Source organism: Elephas maximus, chromosome 25 (genome assembly GCF_024166365.1).
Source record: "Elephas maximus indicus isolate mEleMax1 chromosome 25, mEleMax1 primary haplotype, whole genome shotgun sequence".
Lineage (NCBI taxonomy): Eukaryota > Metazoa > Chordata > Mammalia > Proboscidea > Elephantidae > Elephas > Elephas maximus.
Genome location: NC_064843.1, coordinates 53,023,581 through 53,048,812, shown reverse-complemented (window position 1 = coordinate 53,048,812; position 25,232 = coordinate 53,023,581). Strand labels below are relative to the sequence as shown.

The following is a 25,232-nucleotide window of genomic DNA, read 5'->3' as shown; positions in this document are numbered from 1 at the left end:
TCTTTTATATTAGTTCCTAAAGATCTGTTTCATTATTATTGTTTTTAAAAACTTTTTCAATAAATTCTATGTATTGCTATGCAAAAGTCTACTTAGCCATTTCTTTACTGGTTGCCAATTTGGTTGATTTCAGTTTTTCATTCTTATCAACCATGCGGTAATGAGCATTCTTGAGTGGGCCTCCTTGTGTTTCTTGGTGAGAGCTCGCTGAGGACTTTTCTAAAGCCAACTGTTTGTCTTAAGGAGTGGAAAAGTTATGAGTTGTGATTTCCCTCCCAAAGGCAGAGAAGTCATCGTGGATAGTGAAGAGCTGAATTCAGACATTTTTTGGTGGCATTATTGGAAACAAAATAAGAATGGTTGTCATATTCTTTTATAAAACCATAGTAGCTTATTGTGTTCCTGATGGCTCAAATATATAAATCCATTCCACCACCTAACAAAACCATTAGCTTAACCAGGTTTTTTGGGGTTTTGTTTGCCTCCCGTGTTCTCATCTGGCAGGATCTAGTACAGGGCTGCGCATAAACGGGGCGCTTTGACTTCCACCACCTAACAAAACCATTAGCTTAACCAGGTTTTTTGGGGTTTTGTTTGCCTCCCGTGTTCCCATCTGGCAGGATCTAGTACAGGGCTGCGCATAAACGGGGCGCTTTGACTTCCACCACCTAACAAAACCATTAGCTTAACCAGGTTTTTTGGGGTTTTGTCTGCCTCCCGTGTTCCCATCTGGCAGGATCTAGTACAGGGCTGCGCATAAACGGGGCGCTTTGACAGATAACTCTCCGCACTTGCTGTTGTGGCACCCCAAGGAAGGCTTGGAAAAGCAGGGGTTCCTAGAGCATGCCAGGAGGAGTCCCTGTGTCCCCGTTTCCTGGGGACCTACTGAGTCAGTATCTCCAGAGTCAGGGTTCCTATCGGCAAGCTCTCCAAGGCATTTGACACACACCCAGTTTGAGACTCACTATTTTAAGACAACCACAGTGATCTCGAGGGCTCCGAAGAGCAACTGGCTGACAAACTACAAAGGGGAGGAAGGTTTTTCAGTGTGGAAAAATTGTTGCTGCTGAGATTAAGAAACTTTCTTATGCTGTTTTATGAAAAGTTTTAAATTAGTATAATAGCTGAAAACAGTTTGGATAGTGTCAGGACCATCGTTTGGGTGGATCTTACACAACTTTTGGTGTTATCGCCGGCCGACGCACATCATTACTAAACCAGGCTTTGTTATGATATTGTCCTCTGTCGAAAGCTGGTAATTACATAAAATATTTCAGAAATACTGCATCTGTTTTCTTTTTCCCAGGCTGCTCTTTATGGATGTGGCTGCTGGGCTGAAAATACTGGAGCTCATAATCCCTACTCCACAGCTGTGAGTACCTCAGGTATTTGCTGCTTTCATGACCATTTTTCATAACTTCAACCTTGTAGGTTATTTAATGATTAAAACTGATATGTATTTTTACACAAACATAACATATGTGCTTAGACATTGAATGGACAAGACCATCGATGCATGAAAGATCTTTGGGAGCTTTTAAAGGTCATTTAGTACCACAGTGTAAAAGCTTTGGTAGTATTTTCAGTATAGCTCTGGAATTAACTACAGCTTAATCATATTTTTTATGGATTCTTTCTCTAATAACCTGTGATGGTGCCCAATTTGGGCCACAAAAGATATAAAAGTAGCAAGACGTTTCTAAAACTAACAGATGATCTCATGAGTAAAATGTTCTTATGAAATTTATAAGATGTATTTCAAAATGTATAGTTTACGACATCTACATCTAGAACTACACTGTTAATAAAATACAGGTTCTCTTTTTGTAGCCGTGTTAGAAAAGTAATTATCATATAGAAATGAACATGAGTGTATGTGCGTGTGTGTATGAAAGAAGGAAGGGAGGAGAATTTTAATGGGCAGAATGGTTTTTGTCCAGATTCAGGTTTTCATAATGCTTGCACTAGATTTACCCGAAGCCTTTTTTCTTAATTTGGTTATACCTCTGTTTGACAATGATATAGGAAAAAAATCTCTCATGAATATTGGTTCATCTCTTTGCCCTCGTATCTCTCAAGTGGTCCTGTGTCTTTCTGCCCAGTCTCCTCAGATTTTACGCAGGTGGATGTTGGCTGCCTTCTCTTCTTTTCTCTCTTCAATGTCTTTCCACATTGGTTTCTGTCATACTAACAGAATTGCCCAGTCCAATAGCCCTCTTCTGCTTACTGCTTACTCTTTTTGTGATCGCTGACGCTGGTAGCATATACACTGAAACTCTGGGTTGCTGCCTCTTTGGCCTGTTCCTTCTTAGCCTTCTTCATAGACTCTTGTCTCTCTGCCTTCTAATTGCTAGCGATACTAGGTTGGGGCCTCTGCTAGTTTCTCGTTATCTCATGGTAACGCTGTCTCTTGATTTGGTGGTGGTGGGGGTAGTCTCGTGATTTTAATAGTCATCTCTCTGAGTATTGGTTTCCACATCTGTCTCTACTCAGGACTTTTCTCTTGAGGTCTACTTGAGTACTTTCTGGCTTCCTGTTGGACATGTCCCCATGTGTGTCATGTATTTAAATCTGACTCAGTGGGGTCAATGGAACATCTTATTTTTTGTTCCCACCCCTTGGCCCCTTTTCTACTGTGTTCCCCTTCTCTTTTTATTGTCATCACTATCCTCTTCTTTGCTCAGACTTGAAATCTTGGCACCATCTCTGTGTTTGCTGCTTCTTTACGTTCCTACTGATTGGACCCTGTTATTTCAGACTGGAACTCTGCTGCTTGCCTATGGGCAGCCTACCAACCTAGTTCCATTCCTTGCATCAGTGGAAAAATTTTATTGTAAGCCACTGGCCTATCAGATAAAGTTCAAACATGGACTTATGTTGAATATAAACCATAGTAATATAATTGCCAAATACAGTCTCCCATTTTTGAAGAGCCGAACATAATGTAATAATACGAGTTTATTTTTAATTTAATATTGACAGCCCATGAAAAGCTTGACACATAATGTATAGGAATTAGCTTGTATACATAATTAAGTATGTGTATGGAAAATTGTGGTACTTGAGCAAACCTAAGTCTAAAATACTTACTTTATTGTTTCATTTTTATTTTTCCAAAGAAACCTCAGTTACTATCATTTGTTGTGTTGGGGTTTTTTTTTTTTGGATAATATGTTGTACAGTGACTTGGTCTGTTGTCATTTAACATTTCTCTCATGTCTAGATGCTAGGAGACCTGGATTCTTCTTTTTTTTTTAATAATTTTTATTGTGCTTAAAGTGAAAGTTTACAAATCAAGTCAGTCTCTCACACAAAAACCCATATACGCCTTGCTACACACTCCCAATTACTCTCCCCCTAATGAGACAGCCTGCTGTCTCCCTCCACTCTCTCTTTTTGTGTCCTTTTCGCCAGCTTCTAACCTCCTCCACCCTCTCATCTGCCCTCCAGGCAGGAGATGCCAACATAGTCTCAAGTGTCCACCTGATCCAAGAAGCTCACTCCTCACCAGCATCCCTCTCCAACCCATTGTCCAGTCCAATCCATGTCTGAAGAGTTGGCTTCGGGAATGGTTCCTGTCCTGGGGCAATAGAAAGTCTGGGGGCCATGACCACTGGGGTCCTTCCAATCTCAGCCAGACCATTAAGTCTGGTCTTACGAGAATTTGGGATCTGCATCCCACTGCTCTCCTGCTCCTTTCTCTGTTGTGTTCCCTGCCAGGGCAGTCATCGATTGTAGCTGGGCACCATCTAGTTCTTCTGGTCTCAGGATGATGTAGTCACTGGTTCATGTGGCCCTTTCTGTCTCTTGGGCTTGTAATCGCCTTGTGTCCTTGGTGTTCCTTATTCTTCTTTGATCCAGGTGGGTTGAGACCAATTGACACATCTTAGATGGCTGCTTGCTAGCGTTTAAGACCCCAGACACCACTCTTCAAAGTGGGATGCAGAATGTTTTGTTAATAGATTTTATCATGCCAATTAACTTAGATGTTCCCTGAAACCATGGTCCCCAGACCCCTGCCCCTGCTACGCTGGCCTTCGAAGCATTCAGTTTATTCAGGAAACTTCTTTGCTTTTGGTTTAGTCCAATTGTGCTGACCTCCCCTGTACTGTGTGCTGTCTTTCCCTTCACCTAAAGTACTTATCTACTATCTAATTGGTGAATACTCCTCTCCGCCTCTCCCCTCCCCGCCTCATAATCACAAAAGAATATTTTCTTGTCAGTTTAAACTATTTCTCAAGTTCTTATAATAGCGGTCTTATACAATATTTGTCCTTTTGCAACTAATTTTACTCAGCATAATGCCTTCCAGGTTCCTCCATGTTATGAAATGTTTCACAGATTCCTCACTGTTCTTTATCGATGCATAGTATTCTATTGTGTGAATATACCATAATTTATTTATCCATTCATCTGTTGATGGGCACCTTGGTTGCTTCCATGTTTTTGCTATTGTTGGATTCTTTTTTAAACCAAAAATTCTGAGCGCCTGCCTGCCTGTGTCATTTTGGAAAAGAGATCTCATTTTTTTCTTTGGTGGAGGGGGGAGATATCCCACTCTCCCATCTTTATTTCTTTATTGGTGATGTGGAAGTTGGGATAAGAATGTATTTGCTTCATGGATTTGATTCTATTAAGTAGAGTGCAATGGACGGGTAAAGCTAAATTTTTGCAATTGATGTCTTTCTCCATTTCTCTTGGATATTTCCTTCTTTACCCATTCTGTACCAGTTGAAGATATTTTGTATGATTAAAGATACCCTTAGACTTTCAGTTCATGACTGTAGTGTAATCTTTCAAAACAGATGCTCAGTTGTTGTGTTATACCCTTCTCAAGTTAAAAGACTAACCATCATCAGCCCGTAGAACCTGAGGAGAATAGAACAGGTCTCTGCTCCTCCCATCTGTGGGACTTTGTGTGATTACCTCATCCTTGTTTCTCCTGGGGCTGTTGCTATGAGGTTGAGCATAGAAATACATGGCAGAGTTGGGTGACCAAGTTGGATGAAAGGGGAAGCACGGAATTTTGTAATTGTTTGAACAAAATAAAAAATACGTGTGCTTTAGGCTGTTACAGAAAATCCAGAGAGCTGGCTTGCATTTTAGGTTTATATTTCTTGGAAGGTGATAACTGAAAGGCAGAGAGAAGACAGTTAGTTATGGTCAGGGTAAGGCTCTTCCAAGGCCAGACAGGCGATTTGGTCATTAGCCTGAGGGATAAACTCAAGCATCTTGTTCTCATCTCTGTGTGGGGAGGAATGAGCAGGGGTCAGGAAGGTGGTGGGAGCTGGTGATACAAACTCTGATGAATGGTCTGGCATCATGGGAATCTGGCTAGCTAGGGAGGTAGTAGAGCAGAGTGTTAAGAACTGTCAAACACTTGGGTACTTGTCCAGATTCTTGTCTAGATACCACTCATTAGTTGTAGGACCTGGGCAAGAGGTTATATATAAAACAGGGATAATAATATCTACCATTGCTGTGAGGATTGATGAGTTAACATATGGAAGACACTTAGTGCACAACTTGGTGCAGAGTAGCGGCTCAATACCTACTGTGTTTCGTTGAATCTAAGTCACCATCTTTTATAAGATACACCACTATTATTATACCACTAAGAAAGAAAAAAAAAACACTACCGTTTAAAGTATGGAGCCCCGGTGGTGCAGTGGTTAAGAGCTGCAGCTGCTAACCAAAATGTCAGCAGTTCGAATCTACCAGCCACTCCTCCACCAGGGACAGTTCTAGTCTGTCCTGCAGGGTTGCTATGAGCTGGAGTCGGCTTGACGGCAATGGGTTTAGTTTTTGGTTTTATTTAAAGTGTGACACACTGGTTTCTTATCGCTTACTACATGGTTGTTGCTTTACAAGAAAATATAGAATTGGGGGTGTTCCTCCGGTGAGAAATATTTGTTTCATTGATAACAAAGTCACGATGCATTGTTAATTTCTGTGCTGTTCTGCGTATACAATCACTTTTCAATTCTGTATCATAGTGTAATCATTTTGAACACATTTTAAATGGCAATTAAAAACTCAACATATGTAGTTCCAACATGGCGCATAACTCAACAGAAGGGTCAACAAATAGGAACAACTTGTGTATACAGGCAGTGGTGCTAAGTCACCATAGCTGCCTGGAGGACAGTGACAGTCAGACACCATCAATTAATAATACATTGTATAATTTCAGAGAATTTAAATTGTGAGAAAAGGTACACCTTAGAATTGACAAAATACGGTAAATTCTTTTCTTATTCTCACCAGTTTTATGAAAATAATCCATTTCAAGTTTTCTTGAAGCAGAGAGATAAGCTCTTTGAGGAAAGGGGGGCTGTGGGTATATTTGTGTTTCCTGAGTGCTTGGCACAGGACCTTGCACATGGTAAGTGCTTAATAAACAAATAAAAATAAAGAAATGCATGTGTAGTTCCTGTCTCTTCTAGAGGGATGGTTGCCTTTTCAAAAAGATATTCACCATGGGATTTCTTTAATTAGATTTAAAAATATGATTCAGTTTGCCCCAATCAGATTCACATATAATTTTTCAGCAGTACATCCGGTGTGTAATGTAAGATACATCTGTGACATCTCTCTGGCTCTGGAAAGGAAGAGCAGATCAAGGATTAGAAGACCAGAAGAAGGAAAAAACCAGATTAATTTTATGCTTTGGGTGGCCTTACTGTTGGTCTGTTACTTGTCTGTGTCATTCTGGTTTTTTTTTTTTTTCCTTAAAGAGAAAAGAAAGTCCAGGGATAATGTTGGCAGCTGACTGGAGATGAGAAGATGTGGGCTTCAATCCCCTTTTCTTAACGTGTTCTGGCATTTAGAAAGATCTGCTACCTGGTTTCTGGTTTTTTAGGTTCTTTGATTTTCCAGGTCTTGGCTCTGGATAGTTCTAGAAACCTGAGGATGGTGAAAGTTGTGGCCATGGCTTACAGCTTCTGAGGTGCTAGAATAAAAAAGTGCAAAGATGGATATTAGGTTTATACCTTAATATTTCTGATCCAGTAGTTAAGAGTCTCTTCTTCAAGGGCTGGGAGAGTATGTCATCCTTTCTTTGGCCCTCAACAATCAGCTAAAGATCTTCCTCTGTCCCTCTGTGGAAGATTGTTTAATGGGACTGTGCTTTAAACCTCCTTCCCAGGCCTTTTCCAGGAGGTAAAGGCAGCCTTCCTGAGAGAGTGGAGTCACCTGACAACAAGAACCAGTGCAGAGACCATTGCTGAGAAGTCTGCGTGTGCTATGTGGTTAACACTTTCTGGGAAACAAGAATGGGGAGGCAGGCAGGAATCCATTTTTAGTGGTAGCTGTTCTTTCTCATTTGTAGTCTCTATATGTCGCGGGAAGTAGCCTTGATGGTGCAAGTGGTTAAGTGATGGCTAACTGAAAGGTCCCACCTGCCGCTCTGTGGGAGAAAGATGTGGCCGTCTGCTTCCGTAAATTTTATAGCCTTGGAAACCCTATGGGGCAGCTCTGTGTTGTCCTGTAGGGTCTGTTTGAGTTTGAATTGACTGGATGGCAGTGAGTTTTATATGTCATAGGCACTGTAAGATGGTGGCAGCAGCAGCATCAGAACCTGTCTAACTTCATGGGGGATAATGAGAATCACCATTAGCATGAATGTGAGGTGGAGGTCAGACATACCTTCACTCTCTAATGTTTTTACCAATTCTGACACCAGTTTCCCCTCCCATGGCACTCTCTGCTTCTTTTCTGGTTTGATAGTCCACTGCAATGGCCACGCATAACTCAAACCATACTTTACAGGTAAGTGGTTTATTAAGCGGTAACAGCGCACAACTCAGGTTCAGGATCAACTCAGGATCAGAATCAGGAAGCATGCAGGCGAAGTCTGGAAGGCTCCCCCCTAAAAGAGAGCGCATCCCTCCCTCTCTTCTTTAGCACAGGACAGCTCTTAGCTCCTGTTGGCCGTGCAAGCAAGTAGCACTTTCTCTCTGCTGTGTACACCCCCTCGCAGCTTGTGCAGGGCTCCTCCTAGTCCCCTAGCACAGGCTTCTCTTGGTCCCCTGAACACAGTCCTTTCTGCTTTCTGCCTTCCTGCCACCGGCTCTACCGAAGGGCCCCTTCCGGAGCTTTTGCTGCTGGGTCTGACCCAGGGCCCTTTCCAGGCCTGTTGCTGTCTTCGGTGTTATAGCGCTTAACCCATGTTACAGCTCTTGTAGGAGGCTCCTTGCCTCCTCTCTCTCTGCTACTTCTTTCTCCTTTCTGCCTCTTTCTGCCTCCTATCTCAGAAACTTCTGTGGGGTTGGCTACATATATACATAAACTCATCAATTTCAAGACAAGGCCCTCCCATCAGGGACACAGACTGACCAATCCTCTCTTGGTAGGCCATGAACACTCCTTTCACATAGTAGGTTATCGTAACTTCGTTTGAGTAGACCATAGTCACTTCATTTCCATAGAATATTGACTAATCCTTGCAAGGTGCATACCAACTGTGGGGCAGGCTACAACCCAGGACCTAAAAAAAAAAAAAGTATTGAACTGAGTTGTTTACAGCTTACTCTGGAAATGTAACAAACCCTCTGGGGTAGAAAACTACAGCAAAAGTAATTCCTCAGGATGTAGGGGAAAAAAATCTCTCAGGCTGTTTTTCCAAAGAACCAAGGCAAAGGCGACTTAAAGGGCTCATTTCACCACAGGCACTCTTCAGTGCTGTAGTCTCTTGATTAATGTCTTGAATACCTAGGGGTTAAGCCTTCTTTCCAGCTTTCTCTCCTTTTCTCAGCAACCCTTGAGTTAAAACTTCAAGGAGTTGTCTGTATTTGCTGTTTATTATTATGTTTCTTTCTGTTCTCCACTCATTTACACTTTTTTGTTATGTTACATCTACAATTTACTGACATTGATTACATTCTTTGAGTTGTACAACCATTCTCACCCTTCTTTTCTGAGTTGTTCCTCTCTTATTAACATAAACTCACTGCCCCCCTAAAGTTCCTATCTAATCTTTCGAGTTGCTGTTGTCCATTTGATCCCATATAGATAGTTTTTAAAAGAGCATAATGCTCAAGGCAAACATTTTTTACCAGTTAAGCTAAACTATTGTTCAGTTTTAAGAAGACTTCAGGGTTTAAGGTTTAAAGATTATATCCGGGCAATAGTTTCAGGGGCTCGTTCACCCTCCATGGATCCAGGAAGTCTAGAGTCCCTGAGAATTTTAAATTCTATTCATTTCTCCCCTTTTGATCAGAATTCTATGGAATCTTTGATCAAAATGTTCAGTAATGGTAGCCAGACACCATCCAGTTCTCCTCTCATGGCAAAGGAGGCAGTTCAGGGAGGCAGTTCGCCACACATTCCATATCCTCCTCCTGTTCCTGACTCTCCTTCCTCTGTTGCTCCAGGCTAATACAGACCAACTGTGGGAGGAAGAACGGAAGCACTAAACATGTTCTCAGGCCAATTAGCTGGGGTGTCCCGTGAAACTGTGACCCTACCTCCAAACCAAGGAACCAAATCCCATGATGTGTTTGGTTGTGCATCAGCAGCCTAAGCAGCTACTCTTTTTTTTTTTTTTCTAGTTGTTGTAAATGTATCTATCATACAACTTTAGCCAATTCAACTTTTTACAGGTATACAACTTATTGACGGCAATTACAATAATTGACTCTGCAATCCTACCTTTAACCAATATGATTTTCCCATCACTTTTAGTTCCCCTTCTACCCCCACACCCCCGGTAACCACTGATAAACTTTGTACATTTGACTTTTCTTGTCTTTTTGTATAAGGGAGGTCATACAATATTTGTCCTTTTGTGATTGGCTTATTTCACCCGGCATAGTGTCTTCAAGCTCCATCCATACTGTAGCACGTATCAAGACTTCATTTCTCCTCCTGGCTGAGTAGTATTCCATTGTATGTATGCACCACATTTTGTTTATCCATTTACCTGTTCATAGGCATTTATGTTGTTACCACCTTTCGGCCATTGTGAATAGTGCTGCAGTGAACATTCATGTACAAGTCTCTTTGAGTCTCTGTGTTCAAGTCCTTGGGGTGTATACCTAGGAGTGGAATTACTGGATCATTTAGTTTTTGAGGAACTGCCACACTGTTTTCCACAGTGGCTGAACCATTTTGCATTCCAGGCAACAGATAAGGGTCCCAATTTCCCCGAGTCATCTCTAGCATTTGTTATTTTCTGTTTTTTTTTTTTTTTTTAAATCTTAGCCACCCTACCCAAATAGTGGGAGTGAAATGGTATCTCACTGTGCTTTTGATGTGCGTCCCTGGTGGCTAATAATGCTGAGCATCTTTTCATGTGTGGGGTGGCCATTGGAATGTCCTCTTTGGTGAAATGTCTATTGGAGTCCTTTGCCCATTTTATGATTGGGTTATTTGTCTTTTTGTTGTTAATTTGTTGAAGTTTTATACATAGTTCAGTTATTAGATTCTTGTCAGATATGCGATTTCTGAATATATTATCCCAGTCGATAGCTTGTCTTTTCACTTTTTTGGTAAAGTCTTTTGGTGAACAATAGTTTTTACTTTTTATGAGGTCCCATTTATTTATTTTGTGTTTGTGCTTTTGTTATTATATTAGATAGTTCATTGTTAGTTAAAAGCTAGGCCTGGCAACATTGCCACTGTATCTTCTTCTCAGAATTTTATGTTTTAGTTTGCATATTTAGGTCCTTAATACATTTTGAATTTGTTTCTGTGTATGTTGTGAGACTTGGGTCCCGTTTCATTTTGTCCCATAAGAAAATCCAATTTTTCCATCACCATTTATTGAAGAGATTCTTCTTTCCCTATCAAATGTACTTAGCACCCTTGTAAAAAATCAATTTACCACAGATGTGTAGGTTTATTTCTGGAATCTCAGTTCTATTTCATTGGTCTATGTGTCTATTGTTATACCAGTACCAGGCTATTTTCTATTTTGATACCGTAGCTGTATAGTTGTCTTGGAAGAAGTACAACCAGAATGCTCCTTAGAAGCAAGGTTGGGGAGACTGCATCTTACATACTTTGGACATGTTGTCAGGAGGAATCAGTCCCTGGAGAAGGACATCATGCTTGATAAAGTACAGGGTCAGTGGAAAAGAAGAAGACCCTCAATGATCTATTGACACAGAACTGCGACAACGTGCTCAGGCATAACAACGGTTGTAAGGATGGTGCAGGACCAGGCAGTGTTTGGTTCTGTTGTGCATAGGGTCGCTATGAGTGAGAACCGACTCAATGGCACCTAACACTAAACAGCAGCTGTATAGTATGTTCTAAAACCAGGAAGTATAAGCCCTCCTACTTTGTTCTTCTCTTTCAGCATTGCTTTAGCTATCTGGGGCCTCCTGCCATTCCATATGAAGTTGAGGATTGATTTTTCTCTGTCTCTAAAGAAGACTATTGGAATTTTGATCATAATTGCATTGAATCTGCAGATCACTTTGGGTAGTATTGACATCTTAGCAATATTAAGTGTTCCAACCCATATACATGGAACTTCTTTCCATTTATTTAAGTCTTCTTTAATCTCTTTTAGCAGTGTTTTATAGTTTTCATTGTACAAATCCTTTACGTCCCTGGTTAGATTTATTCCTAGGTATTTTATTCTCTTAGATGCTATCGTAAGTAGAATTGTTTCCCTAATTTCCCTTTAGATTTCTCATTGCTGGTGTGTAGAAACCCAGCTGATTTTTGTTTCTTGACCTTGTACTCTGCAACTTTTCTAAATTCCTCTATTAGCTCTAGAATTTTTTTTGTAGACTCTTTGGGATTATACATATGTAGGAACATACCATCTGTGAACAGAGATAATTTTTTTCTTTATTTCCAACTGGATACCTTTTATTTCTTTTTCTTGTCTTATTACTCTGACTAGGACTTCTAATACAATATTGAATAGACATGGTGAGAGTGTGTACCCTTGTCTTGTTCCCAATTTCAAGGGGAAAGCTCTCAGTCTTTCTCTTTTAGGTGTAATGTTGGCTGTTGGCTTTCCATATATGCCCTGAATCATACTGAGAAATTCCCCTTCTATTCCAGTCTTCTTTAGGTTTTTCCTCAGGGAAGGGGGCTGAATTTTATCAAATGCTTCATTCAGGCCTTCTTTGCCTCTCCACCAATCTGCTCTTGTCCAGCTTAACAGTCACCTCCAAAATCCAGTGGTCATCTTTTAGTCTTATAAGCAGCATTTGACATGTAGCTCAGATGAGTTTCTCCGCCTGGAAATACCATCCTTGATACACTTCCAGGATACCACACTCTCCTGATTTTCCTCCCACCTCACTGGCTGCTCTTTCTCAGCCTCCTTTGTTGGTGTTTCTCATCTCCCTGATCTCTCAGTGTTGGAGTAATAAAAGACTTAGTCCTTTGAACCCTTCTTTCTTTCTTTGTATACCCATTCCCTTGGTCCAGCCTAATGGCTAAGTACTATCTGTATTCTGATGACTCCTACATTTTTATCTCCAGCCTGGGCCTCTCCTCAGAACTGTTACATATTCAAATGCTTATTCAAAGTCTCCGCTCAGATTTCCGATAGGCATATCAAATTTAACATATCCAAACATGAGCTCTGGATATTGCACTCCCTTCCCCCAACCTGCTGCTTTTACAGTCTTTTCCGTGCAGCAAATGGCATCTCCATTCTTCAGTGGATTAAACCAAAATCTGAGAGTCACCCTTGACCCTCTTTTCCTTCATATCTCACTGACATCTATCCAACAAGAAACCCTATTTTTCAAATCTGACCTTCACTGCTGCCAGATCCAAGGCTCCATCATCTCTAATCTAGATTATTGTAGTAGCCTCCTAGCTAGACCCTTGCTTTTGCTCTTTTTCCCCTTCAGTCAGCTTTCAACATATGAGTTGATGTTCAAACCTGTATCAACTCATGTCACTCCTCTGTTTGGAATTGTTCAACCACTTCCTGTCTCACTCAAAGGAAAAGCCTGCAGGTTCTTACACAAGGTGCTCCCCAACTTCCCTTTGGTCTTCAGCTCTTGCTTTTCTTTTCTTGCTCATTTAGTTCCAGCTGCGCTGGCCACCTTGCTGTTTTTCGGACATGCCGGGTATACTCCCGTGTTAGGACCTTTGTATAGCTTTCTTCCTTTTCATTTAGTTCTCTACTCTGAGTAATCTAATCCCTCACCTCCCAGTTCATCAGGCCTGTATTCAGATGCTCACTGTCTCAGTGAGATCTGCCCTGACCACCCTATTTAAACATTTAACTCTTCCTTCAGCTAACATTCCTATCCCCCTTCCCTGTTTTACTTTATTTAGTATTTATCATCTTCTACCATTTTGTATCTTTTAACTACTTACTTTATCTTTCTTTTCTCCACTGCTCTACTATGAAACTCCACGAGGGCTGAGATTTTGACCAGTTTTGTTCACTGATTTGCCTGCCATATAGAGCCTCTGGTGTTTGTTGAGAGAATGAATGAGTGGAATTAACATGAACAGACTAATAAATATACCTGAGTGGTGTGAGGTAAGCCAACCTAGGTGAAGGCTGAGAGGAAAGGAAGCAAGGGGTTGAGAGTAGTCTATTTGACAGGATCAGAGGATGCCTGAAGAAGAGGGGTGAGTGCAGGTGTTTGGAAGCTTGATTTGGGGCCTTCAGTGATGGTCTGTATGGCAAATATGTATATGTCTTTTGTATATAGTAGGAACCTTTTTGAGTAAAGAAATGCTCATGCTTTTGAAAGACAGATGAAGATAGGTAGGCCTTCTGTCTCTGAGGTTGTTCTGGAATGATGAGCAATGATTCAGGCAGTGAGCTACAAAACTGGCCAGAGAGTTAAACGCATTGCTGTTGGTTTTACTATGGCAGAATGCAGATTCTTCGGCCAACTCTGGTTCTTTTATCTGGCTTCCTGAAATAATAAACCTTAATAGTATTGTCACACTTAACAAGATTCTTAGTGTCCAGGGTAAAGAGTAGCCATTCCAGCTGAAATAATTTGAGATGTAAAATGATGAGTTGGGAATAATTCCATGGGAAATCTTTTTGTGAATTATGGCTTCTAGTGAGTGTAGATAAAATGCTAAATTTATAAACATTATCTTATAAAAATGTTTATAAAAAGCACTTGACTCTTTGGACTATTAAAAAGTAGGGTTAGGGAAGAAATACTATCCATTTACAGATAATGGAGCATATAAACTACCAGCACATTTCCAAGAAGTATAGTTATTTTCTGGGACAGGAATTCTATTCCCAGACTGTTGCTCACTCTCATTAGATCACTTCATATCTGATGATCTATTAATACATTATTTCTTGCTTTTTACATAACTAAAGTCACTGATGATTCAAAATAAAATAGAATTCTGAAATATACCAGATCAATTCCTAAGAAACCAGTTCAATATGATAGCATTGTTTGTGGTGTATCTTAGAGATTTTAAGTGAGTCAACTTTTTCCTGATTGTGAAATAAAAATTTTTTTTTTTTTTTTATAGCCCAGGCTTATTGAAGAAAATTTGGAAAATTGAAACCAATAATTTTGCCATTCTCTGATAATAAGTATTAATATTTTTAGTGGATTTTTGCCATAAAACAAAAGTGGGGATGCTGTTTAGCTTGTGTTATGCTTTGTTCATTTTAATATTGTATAGTGAACAAATTTTATGTATTATTAAGTAATCTTTAAAACAATTTTAAAGGATATGAAGGATGTCTTTTTATGAATAAATGAGTTCAGGTATTTTGCTCTTTTGCAATATAACTTGTAATTGTTCTCATGCAATGAAACAACGGCTATTCTTGAGGCTCTTCTGTCAAGGTGTGTTAAAAGCAAAGTATGGACAATCCCTGTCCTGAAAGGACATGAAGTCTGTGGCCTTACTTGATAATATAGGGAACTTTCTTGCCAGTATAGAAATATGTTGAAATACGGGATTTATCAGAAAGCTTGCTAGCCCCCAATGAGGTTCTATTGCATCCATTCATCTAAGGAACGTGCACAACAGTGCCTTGGAAAAGTCACTTGCCGTCACCTGTGTGCACCTGATGTCTTGACCTTTGTTGCAGCCATTAGTACATCTCCCTTCCTGTGTCACCACTGCAAATTCCATCAAAATCAGTTGCCTTTAAGCTTAGCACCCCAGCTCACACTCCTCTACTCACTGAAATGTCACCAGCAGCCTGGCCTCCAGGAGAGCTCAGCACACCAGGTCTTTCTCTGAAGGAGGTTGTGGACCTGGGTTACAGTGGATGAAGTGAGACGTAAGATTCTCTTTTCACGTTTATAATTTCTCAGATTTTTTTTTTTTTTTTTTTTTACCAGACGCTTACTTATTTTCATTGCTTTGTTGTTTTATGAAGGAATAGACTTCTAATTTTAAAACACAAGGTGAAAGAAATGATAAAAACAGAAGCATGAGATCAAGTGATGGGTTAAAAATGCCAAAGCTATGGTCTTTAATGTAATTCTCCCTTTGATTGTTCTCACTTAAAAAGAATGCCTTTTCCTTCCTATTGTCGAGTACTACCTGCTGTCAGTGGGAGAGGGAGTAAGTCGAGCAACTTGTCAAGGGCTTTCTAAGCGCTGTTCATATGGTTCGCAGAAACAGAGCTGGATTTTCATTTCTTCTTTCATTCAACAGGAGTCCCTTTCATGTTTGAAAATTGAAAACGCATGTTTTTCAGTGTGGAGCGAGGATATGTGTGCCCTCTGGCACACCTGTTTCTAATTTCCTGACTTGAAAGTGTAACCCATCAAAAGGAGCAGAAAAACAATTTCTTTCTGACACACTGTTTGCGGCCCTTACTGGACTGAAGGTCTTCGTGGTTTTGCTGTCTTGGTTCTCTCTGTAGAAGGTTCTTGTTAGCGAGAGCTCACTCAATGCCTTTTATAGCACAGGGCCATTTTGGTATTATTTTGTTGTGGTGGTGGTGGTTCTTTTCAGCTCAGGAAATTTACTTGAAATAAGATTCCTTTTAAAAAATACACAGAAAGACCTTTAAAAATTTTAAATGTTAAATTTTAGCTGAGCAGTATATGTTGGAAGGGTATATGTAAGCTGATCATTGCGTTGATCAGCCAGGAATAAGATTTGGTTGAGCATATGAATGTTTAAATTCCATAGTGCTGTTTAACATAAATCAAATATTTCTAACACATTACTTCAGATATGCCTGTACTTTAAAGTCTTGCCAGCTTAAATGACTATAAGGCACAATATGTTGACTTTGAGTTTTGTAAATTGATAATTTGTTGCTATAAAAGTTGTACATGGTGTAAGTCATCACTTTTTGAAGGTACAGAGTATATCTGATGTTGGCAAGCTGTTATGAAAAAATTGACACCCAGGGAATTCAGGGCTTTAGCTCTCAGATGATAGAAGCGTGGACCTTAAGGCTTCTCCTGGACGTTTTCACCGTAATGTGCATGGTTCTTTGAACAGCAACTTTGGTTTAATCTTCCTGAGTTATTTGGGAGAATAATTGTACATCTTCATAAAGTTTCTCAAGCTGTTTTTTTAAGACCAGTTCTCAAACTTAAGTGTGCCTGTGAATCACCTGGGAGATCTTGTTAAAATTATGATCCAGTGGGTCTGAAATGGGGCCTGGGATTCTGCATTTTTCACAAGATCCCAGGTGATGCCAGTGTTACTGGTGAACAGACCATGCATTGAGTAGAAAGATAACTTTTTTTTTTTGCTGAAGTCTTTTTTTTTTTTTTTTCAATTTTACTCTAGATGAAGGTTTACAGAACAAACTAGCTTCTCGTTCAAAAGTTAGTACACATATTGTTTTATGACCTTGGATAACAACCCTACAACATGTCAACAGTCTCCCTTCTCGACCTTGGGTTCCCCATTACCAGCTTTCCTGTTCCCTCCTGCCTCCTAGTCCTTGCCCCTGGGCTGGCGTGCTTCCATAGTCTCATCTTGCTTTATGGGCCTGTCTAATTTTTGGCTGAAGGGTGAACCTCAGAAGTGACTTCATTACTGAGCTAAAACGGTAGCTGGGGGCCATACTCTTGATGTTTCTCCAGTCTCTCTCAGGCCAGTAAGTCTGGTCTTTTTTGTGAGTTAGAATTTTGTTCTACATTTTTCTCTAGCTGTGTTCAGAGCCTTCATTTGTGATCCTTGTCAGAGCAGTCAGTGGTGGTAGCTGGGCACCATCTAGTTGTACTGGACTCAGTCTGGAGGAGGCCATGGTAGTTGTGGTCCATTAGTCCATTGGACTAATCTTTCTCTTGTGTCTTTAGTTTTCTTCATTCTCCCTTGTTCCTGATGGGGTGAGACCATTGCAGTATCTTAAATGGTCACTCACAAGCTTTTAAGATCCCAGATGCTACTAACCAAAGTAGAATGTAGAACATATTCTCTATGAACTATCTTATGGCAGTTAAGCTAGATGTTCCCCAAGACTATGGTCCCTACATCCTTTAGCCCAGTAAATCGGTCGCTCAGGGAATTGGATAAGCCTATGGAGCTTCCATGACCTTGCCTTGTATACTGGCTTCCCCAGTATTTTGTACTCTCTTACCCTTCACCAAAGTTACCACTTATCTAATGTCTATTTAGTGTTTTTCCATCTCCACCCCTCCCCTCCCACGTAACTATCAAAGATTGTTTCTGTTTGTGGTAAACCTTTTTCAAGAGTTTTTATAGTAGTGGTTTCATACAGTATTTGCCCTTTTGTGTTTGACTTATTTCACTCAGCATATTGCCTTCCAGATTCTTCCATGTTGTGAGATGCTTCACAGATTCATGCTTGTTCTTTATCGTTGTGTAGTATTCCGTTGTGTTAGTTTGTTTATCCATTCATCTGTTGATGGGCATCTAGGTTATTTCCATCTTTTTGCTATTGTGAACAATGCTGAAATGAACATGTGTGTGCATATGTCTGTTCATGTGATGGCCCTTATTTCTCTAGGATATATTCCTAGGAACAAGATTTCAGGATTGTATAGTATTTCTATTTTTAGCCTTGAGGAAGCCCCATATTGTTTTCCAAAATGGTTTATCCTTTTGCATTCCCATCTGTACTGCATAAGAGTTCCAGTTTCCCCATAGCCTCTCCAACATTTGTTATTTTCCATTTTTTTGATTCTTGCCAGTAATGCTGGGGTGAGGTGGTATCTCACTGTAGTTTTGATTTGCGTTTCTCTAATGCTAGTGATCTTGAGAGCACTTCCTTATGTGTCTGTTAGCAGCTTGAAGCCTTCTTTGGTGAAGTGTCTGTTCATTTCCTTTGCCTGTTTTTTAATTGGATTGTCTTTTTGTATAGAGGTGTTGGATTTTTTTGTAGATTTTAGAGATTACACCTTTGTTGGATTTGCAGTAGCCAGAAAGTTTTCCCCAGTCTTTGGGTTCTCTTTTTCACTTTTTTGTTAAAGTCTTTTAATGAGCATAAGTGTTTAATTTTTAGAAGATCCCAGTTATCTAGCTTATCTTCTGGAGTTTGTGTGTTGTTAGTTATGGTTTGTATTCTGTTAATGCCATTTATTAGAGCCTCTAACATCGATCCTGTTTTTTTCTTCTATGGTCTTTGTAGTTTTTGGCTGTATATTTAGGTCTTTGATCCATTTTGAATTATTTTTTGTGTATGATGCAAAGTATGGATCCTGTTTCATTTTTTTGCAGGTGGACATCCATTTTTGCTAGCACCACTTGTTAAAAAGACTGTCTTTTCACCATTTGATGGACTTTGGGCCCTTGTCGGAGGTCAGGTGACCATAGGTGGATGGATTTACATCTGGGTTCTCATTCTCTTCCACTGGTTAATGTATCTGTCATTGCACCAATACCAGGCTGTTTTGACTACCATAGCTGTATAGTAGATTCTGAGGTCGGGTAGCGCAAGTTCTCCTACTTTATTCTTCAGTAGTGCTTTACTTATCTGTGGCCTCTTCCCTTTCCATATAAAGTTAATGATTAGTTTTTCCATCTCTTTAAAGAATGTTGTTGGTATTTGGATTGGAATTGCATTGCATTTGTAAATTGCTTTGGGTAGAAATGGAAAGACAACATTTTGATGGCCACAGGCAATAGGACAGCTGGGCAAAGTGGTGCTGCCCCCCAGCGGTGCCTCACCTATAATACCAATGATGTACAACTTCCCAGCATCTTCCCTAATTGGCTTTTGGTGAATCTGAAGTTAAAGAGATCTGGTGTGTACCGCTGATGCTAGGGTATCCCCGATAGCATTAACAGATAGTTTAACAAACGGTCATATGGACTAGCATGGATAGGGACTACTAAGTCATGATTATCATGCTGGCAGAAGTGGTATTTATGTGTCCAGACTCTTAATGGGATACACCTAACACTGATACATTAACCTAGGTTCTTGCTGCAAACAGAGGTGGGTACAACAAACTGCTAACTCTAAAAGGTGCTGCAGCAGGGCTTAGGAAGACATATTGCTACATGGAAGGTGTTTTATTTTTACTGGCTCTGTCCATGGTCAATTGCTAATTTGGGCCAGAAGATTTGGTGGTGAATCATGGAGAAAAATTGGGGACACATAAATGTAAAATGTAGAAACGGTCATTTGGCATTTTTATTAACTTCTTATTGAATATGTGTCATAGTTCTCATTAATGAATTATAGCATGGTCCAGCCCACAGTATAATATACTGTGACCAAAGAACCTGACATTTTTATTTCTTTTCAGAGTGTTTTGTTCATGTCGTGAAAATGTGTGTTTATTTACAGATGTATTTTTTTTTTTTTTTAAGCTTTGATGAAAATTAAAACTTTAAGTACGGGCAAACAGAAAGTATGAGTGTCCATTTTGTTAAGTCTGATTTGAATATTGAAGAGTTAGAGCCTCCAGCTAAAATTCTACAATGGAATTTTAGATCTAAAGTCCATGTGTGGTACAAACGGTTAACGTGTTCAGCCTCTAACCAAAAGGCTAGAATTTTGAGTCCACCCTGAGACTTCTTGGAAGAACAGCCAGGTGATCTACTTCTTGAAAATTAGCCATTGAAAACTCTACAGAACACAGCTCTCTAATATACATGGAGTTGCCCTGAATAGGGATAGACTTGATGGCACCTAGGGGTTTGTGTGTGTGTGTGTGTGTGTGTGTGTGTGTGTCTGTATGTATTTTAAGTCTGTGTACCCACATCAAATAGAAGAGCAAGTGTGCTCAGGAGACGTATTGGGTTAGGGATAGTCATGGGCTTTGAAATCAGACTTGGGTTTGAATCCTAATAGAGGGAGTAGGTAGGAAGGATATGTCCACCTGCCCTAGGATCAGGACATTCCCTTAGGGAGGAGAAAGATGCAGGTATGGTAATTATCACTGATGTTCTTACCTTGCACGGGCGCATCTCCAGTTTGCTGCTACTCAGTGTCATGGGTATGTTTAGTAATGCCAAGGAGTTTTCTCCATCTTTCTCCACGCTATCCCTAAGTGAAAATGTTTTCCTGGTTCTTCACAATTTCCCTGATAAATTGTGTGGGTTGTAATTTATCATATTTAGTCACTATTTACTAACATTGATAATGGAATAATAAATTCTTGATTGAATTCTGTTATAATGATGTGGTGTCGTGTTCTCATAAATATAAGAGATATCTGACCAGTATCATTAAGATACCTAGTAAAATTCAGGTCAGAGGACAAAAAGGATTTGAAGATTTAGTGAGCGTTTGTTTCACCTGGGTTCATCCTTGTCCTTAAACTGTAGATTTGCCTCTGCTTTACCTGTTAAACTTTCCTTCTTATGCCAAAATAAATTTAGGGGGATGTAGAAATGTAATACTCTCAACTAAAGTATTTTTTGTATATTTGTTTTTCACATTCTCACTTGTCTGATTTATCTTTCTAGTTTTGATTTCATCCTGTGTCATAGTAGCAGCTCCTTCTTTGTTACTTTTCACATCAGAATTTTAGCCTGTTTGGATCAGGAATAGGCATAGGCAGTACAGTCTGAGACTCTCTTCAGAAGAACCTTTGCAGGTTAAACTCTCTGCCCTTGTTATCAAGTTCATGGACAGTCGTCAGCAACTCATTATGTAAATTGCACAGCTGAGTTTTTTTTTTTTTTTTTATCTGCAAGTCTGGGCCGCTCTTATTAGAAAGTCCCAGCTATCACCATTTACTTCATTTCTTTATTGTTGTCATTGCAATACAAACAATTTAGCACAATTTCTTGAGGAAGTAGTGCAGTTTCTCTTTTTGCTCCTTTTTAGAATTCCTTCCCTCGTCTATCTGTTGAAACCCAGTTCATGCTTCAGGATTGAGCTCAAATGTCTTCTATTTTCACAGTGTTCTCTTCCTCCGTACCTCCCATGCCCAGCCCCATAGACTTAATCCCTTCATGGGCAGTGATACCATGCAGCAGTATTTACACCACTTGTATGGTGGTCATTTTTGCTCCTCTCCACAAAGCCAGGGCACTCCTTGAGGGAGAGGCTGATGGCTTAAAGATGTAGGTATTCAGATAATATCTGTTGAATTTAACGTAATAGCCTTTTGCTGCAGAATCGACTCGACGGCAACGGGTTAACAGGTTAGCCCTTTGCATATTTCAAAGCACGGGTTCTGATTGGCCAAATAACTTACTTGTTCCACGTTGCTAAACCAGAGCTAGTGCTCTTGCTTGTTTAAGAACTTTAGAAAATCATGCCAGAGGATCTGTTTTATTGACAAGAGGGAGGTTTAATTTAAATTTAGTTTAGTTTTCAGAAAATCCATTTCTCTTTTCGTACTTTAACATTATTGTAGTAATTAGAGTGCTTTGGGCTGCAGGTAACAAAAATTGCAACTCAGACCGGCTCCAACAATAAGGAGATACATGATTTCACATAAGAGGAAGTCTAGAGATAGGTGGATACAACCAACTCAGTTGGTCAGTTCAGAAGCTCCACTGATGACATTCAGGACCCACTTCCTTACCCCCCTTGCTTGCTCTACTGCCCTTTTTGTTGGCCTTTTCCTCAAGCTGGTAGCACAATGGCTAATGTATCACCAGAAAATCTCATCATTACACAAACACCTCTAGAGGAAGAAAAAATCAATCTCTTTCTGTTGTTTTTTTTTTTTTGAACATTTTATTGTGCTTTAGGTGAAAGTTTACATAGTAATTTAGATTCCCATTCAAAAAGTCATACACAGATTGTTCTGTGACAGTGGTTGCCATCCCTGCAATGTGTCGGCACTCTCCCGGTTTCCACCCTGTGTTTCCCAATTCCATTCGTCCAGTTTCCCTGCCCCTTCCTGCCTTCTCACCTTTGTTTTTGGGCAAATGTTGCCCGTTGAGTCTCGTATAGTTGATTGTTCGTTTTTACAAGTGAGGAACTCTTTCCTCAGTCACTCCAGAAGATTTCTCACATTTCATGGTTTGGTTAATGTTGGTCAATGCCTATTCCCGGGCCAATTGCTGACAAAGAGGAATGGGATTACCCATGAACAAATCATAGGTACCTGACTGGCTTTGGGTGGAGGGAGTAGAATGCAGAAAAAAAATCACGATTCTGTTAGAAAAGGAGAAGGGAGTAGATGCTGTGTAGATAACCACCAATATCCAGATCAGCTTGACACTTGCCATCATTTTGTGACCAATAGTAAGGACGATAACAGCAGGCACCGTCTGTGACCAATAGTAAGGACGATAACAGCAGGCACCGTCTGTGACCAATAGTAAGGACGATAACAGCAGGCACCGTTTGTGACCAATAGTAAGGACGATAACAGCAGGTACCGTTTGTGACCAGTAGTAAGGACGATAACAGCAGGCACCGTTTGTGACCAGTAGTAAGGACGATAACAGCAGGCACCGTCTGTGACCAATAGTAAGGATGATAATAGCAGGCACCGTCTGTGACCAATAGTAAGGACGATAACAGCAGGTACCGTTTGTTGAGCATCTCCTATAGTTAGCCACTGTGAGAAGTAGTTTTTACAGTTTACATAATGATTTTGATTTTCCAATGAGAAATCTGAGGTTCATAGAAGTCACACATAACTTCTGAGTGCCTGAAGAATCCAAATTCATAAAAAGAGTTATGAATGCAAAGGAAAATTTCTTGAAGGAGGCTTAACTCCATGACAGTGGAGAAAGGACAAAAAGAAGAGGAGGAGCTAAATTTAAATTTAGTCAGCTATTTACATACCAGAAATGTTATTGGCTAGGTATTTAGAGAGTTAAAAACGTGTGGTTGTCCTTTATAACTGTGCTTACCAAAGCTGTGCCTTCTTGCCATTATTTTTGGCTAACAGAGAGCTGGCTGTGGAAAATGGATGTTTTTGTTTTGAAAAGTCAAATGCAGTAGATTTAAAAAAAAAAAAAAATACCACAAAGTTTGTTTATATCTTCATTTCACTTAAATTGAATAGATGAAATGGGATCTGGCCTTTTTCATATTGTTTATGTTCTGCTTTGCCTCTTGGTTCTGGGGCAGGATTCCTGGTTCTGTTTGAATTTGTTTCGAGTATCATTTGCAAGGGTATTATGGAAATTAATAAAGAGAAAATATTGTAATCATTGTAAATGTCCTAATATGTTATTAAAAAAAAAAACAACCCAGTGCCATCGAGTCGATTCCGACTCATAGCGACCCTATAGGAGTTGGAATATGTTATAAGAGAATGTAATTTTATTAGAATTGTAAATATCTTTCAAACAAATGTTCCCTTAGCCTCAATCTACTTTGGTTTTGTTTTTCGTACAGAAAGAAGAATGGTGCTTTACATAACTAACCATTGTAATGTTTACAGTGAAGGGTTGATTGAGGGTCCCACTCCTTTTCTTTCTTTTAAATAACATTTTATTGTGTTTTTGGTGAGAGTTTACACAGCAGATTAGGTTCCCATTTAACAGTTTCTACAGAAATTATTCAGTGACATTGGTTACATTTTTCACTGTGTGTCAACATTCTCATTAATTCCATCTGGTTGTTCCATTTCTAGCAATCTAGTTTCCCTATCCCTTATCTTCTCATGTTTGCTGTAGGGTAACTGTTGACCATCTGGTCTCATATAGATAATATTTTAAAGGAGTACACTACTCATGGTTTACATTCTTTATTTTATGGGCCACTTTGTTCTTTAGCTAAATGATAATCTCAGGGGCTAGTTTCAGTTCAAGGTTTAAAGAATATCTCAGGGCTATAGTCTTGGGGAGTCCTCCAGTCACAACCATTCCAGTAAGTCTGGACTTCTTATGAATTTGAGTTCTCTGTTCCACATTTTTCTCACGCTTTTTCAGGATTCATCTATTGTGGCCCTGCTCAGAATGATTGGTCTTGATAGCCAGGTACGATCTAGTTCGTCTGGTCTCAGAGTAGATGAAGCCGTGGTTCATGTAGACTGTTAGTCTTATAGACTAGTTTCTTCTCTGACTCTTTGGCTTCCTTCTTTCTCTTTCGCTCTGAGTGAGTAGAGACTGATAGTTGTGTCTTAGATAGCTGCTTGCAAGCTTTTAAGAACCCAGACACTACTCACCAAACTGGGATGTAGAACATAAACTTTATGAACTATATTATGCCAATTGACCAAGCTGTCCCCTGAAACTATGGTACTAAGTGTTCAAACTCTCAAGGTATTTGGTTATGTCTAAGAAATACCTGTAACTGTGGTTTATTATGAGTATGTATGCATGCACACACATACCTGTATATACATATAGATATATTTATACCGCTACACATACATGCATATATACAGGCATATCTCATTTTATTGCACTTCACTTTATTGTGTTTTGCAGATATTTCATTGTTTTACAAATTGAAGGTTTGTAGCAACCCTGCATCGAGCAATTCTATCAGTGCTATTTTTCCAACAGCATGTGCTCACTTGATGTCTCTGTTACATTTTGGTAATTCTCGCAATATTTCAAACTTTTCATTATTATTGTATCTGTTATGGTGATCTGGGGGCCCTAGTGGCACGGTGGTTAAGAGCTGAGACTGCTAACAAAAAGTTGGCAGTTTGAATCTACCAGCTGCTCCTTGGAAACCCCATGAGGCAGTTCTACTCTGTCCTGTAGGATTGGTATGAGTAGGAATCAGCTAGATAGCAACAGGTTTTGTTTTTGTTTTTTTAATAGTGACCTGTTGATCACTGATCTTTGATGTTACTATTGTAGTTGTTTTGGGGCTCCACGAGCCTTGTCTTATAAGACGGCAAACTTGATTGATAAATGTTGTGTGTGTTCCAACTGCTCCACTGACCAGTGGATCCCTCATCTCTTTCCTTCTCCTTGGGCCTCCCTCACTTTAAAGCAAAAGCTAGAAATGATTAAGCTTAGTAAGGAAGGCATGTCAAAAGCTGAGACAG

The 25,232-nt window shown here is 39.8% G+C and overlaps 1 protein-coding gene across 14 annotated transcripts in view; it reads left to right on the top strand.

Moving 5' to 3' along the window:
- TASP1 (taspase 1) overlaps positions 1–25,232 on the top strand; it is a 353,923-nt gene that overhangs the window by 172,000 nt on the left and 156,691 nt on the right. For 10 of the 14 annotated variants that reach the window (XM_049868964.1, XM_049868969.1, XM_049868966.1 and 7 more), the window contains one exon: positions 1,307–1,385. In XM_049868964.1, coding sequence (XP_049724921.1) covers positions 1,307–1,385 — 79 coding nt within the window. The remainder of the gene's footprint in view (positions 1–1,306; positions 1,386–25,232) is intronic. The other 4 variants (XR_007515372.1, XR_007515370.1, XR_007515371.1 and 1 more) reach the window with 1 other exon arrangement.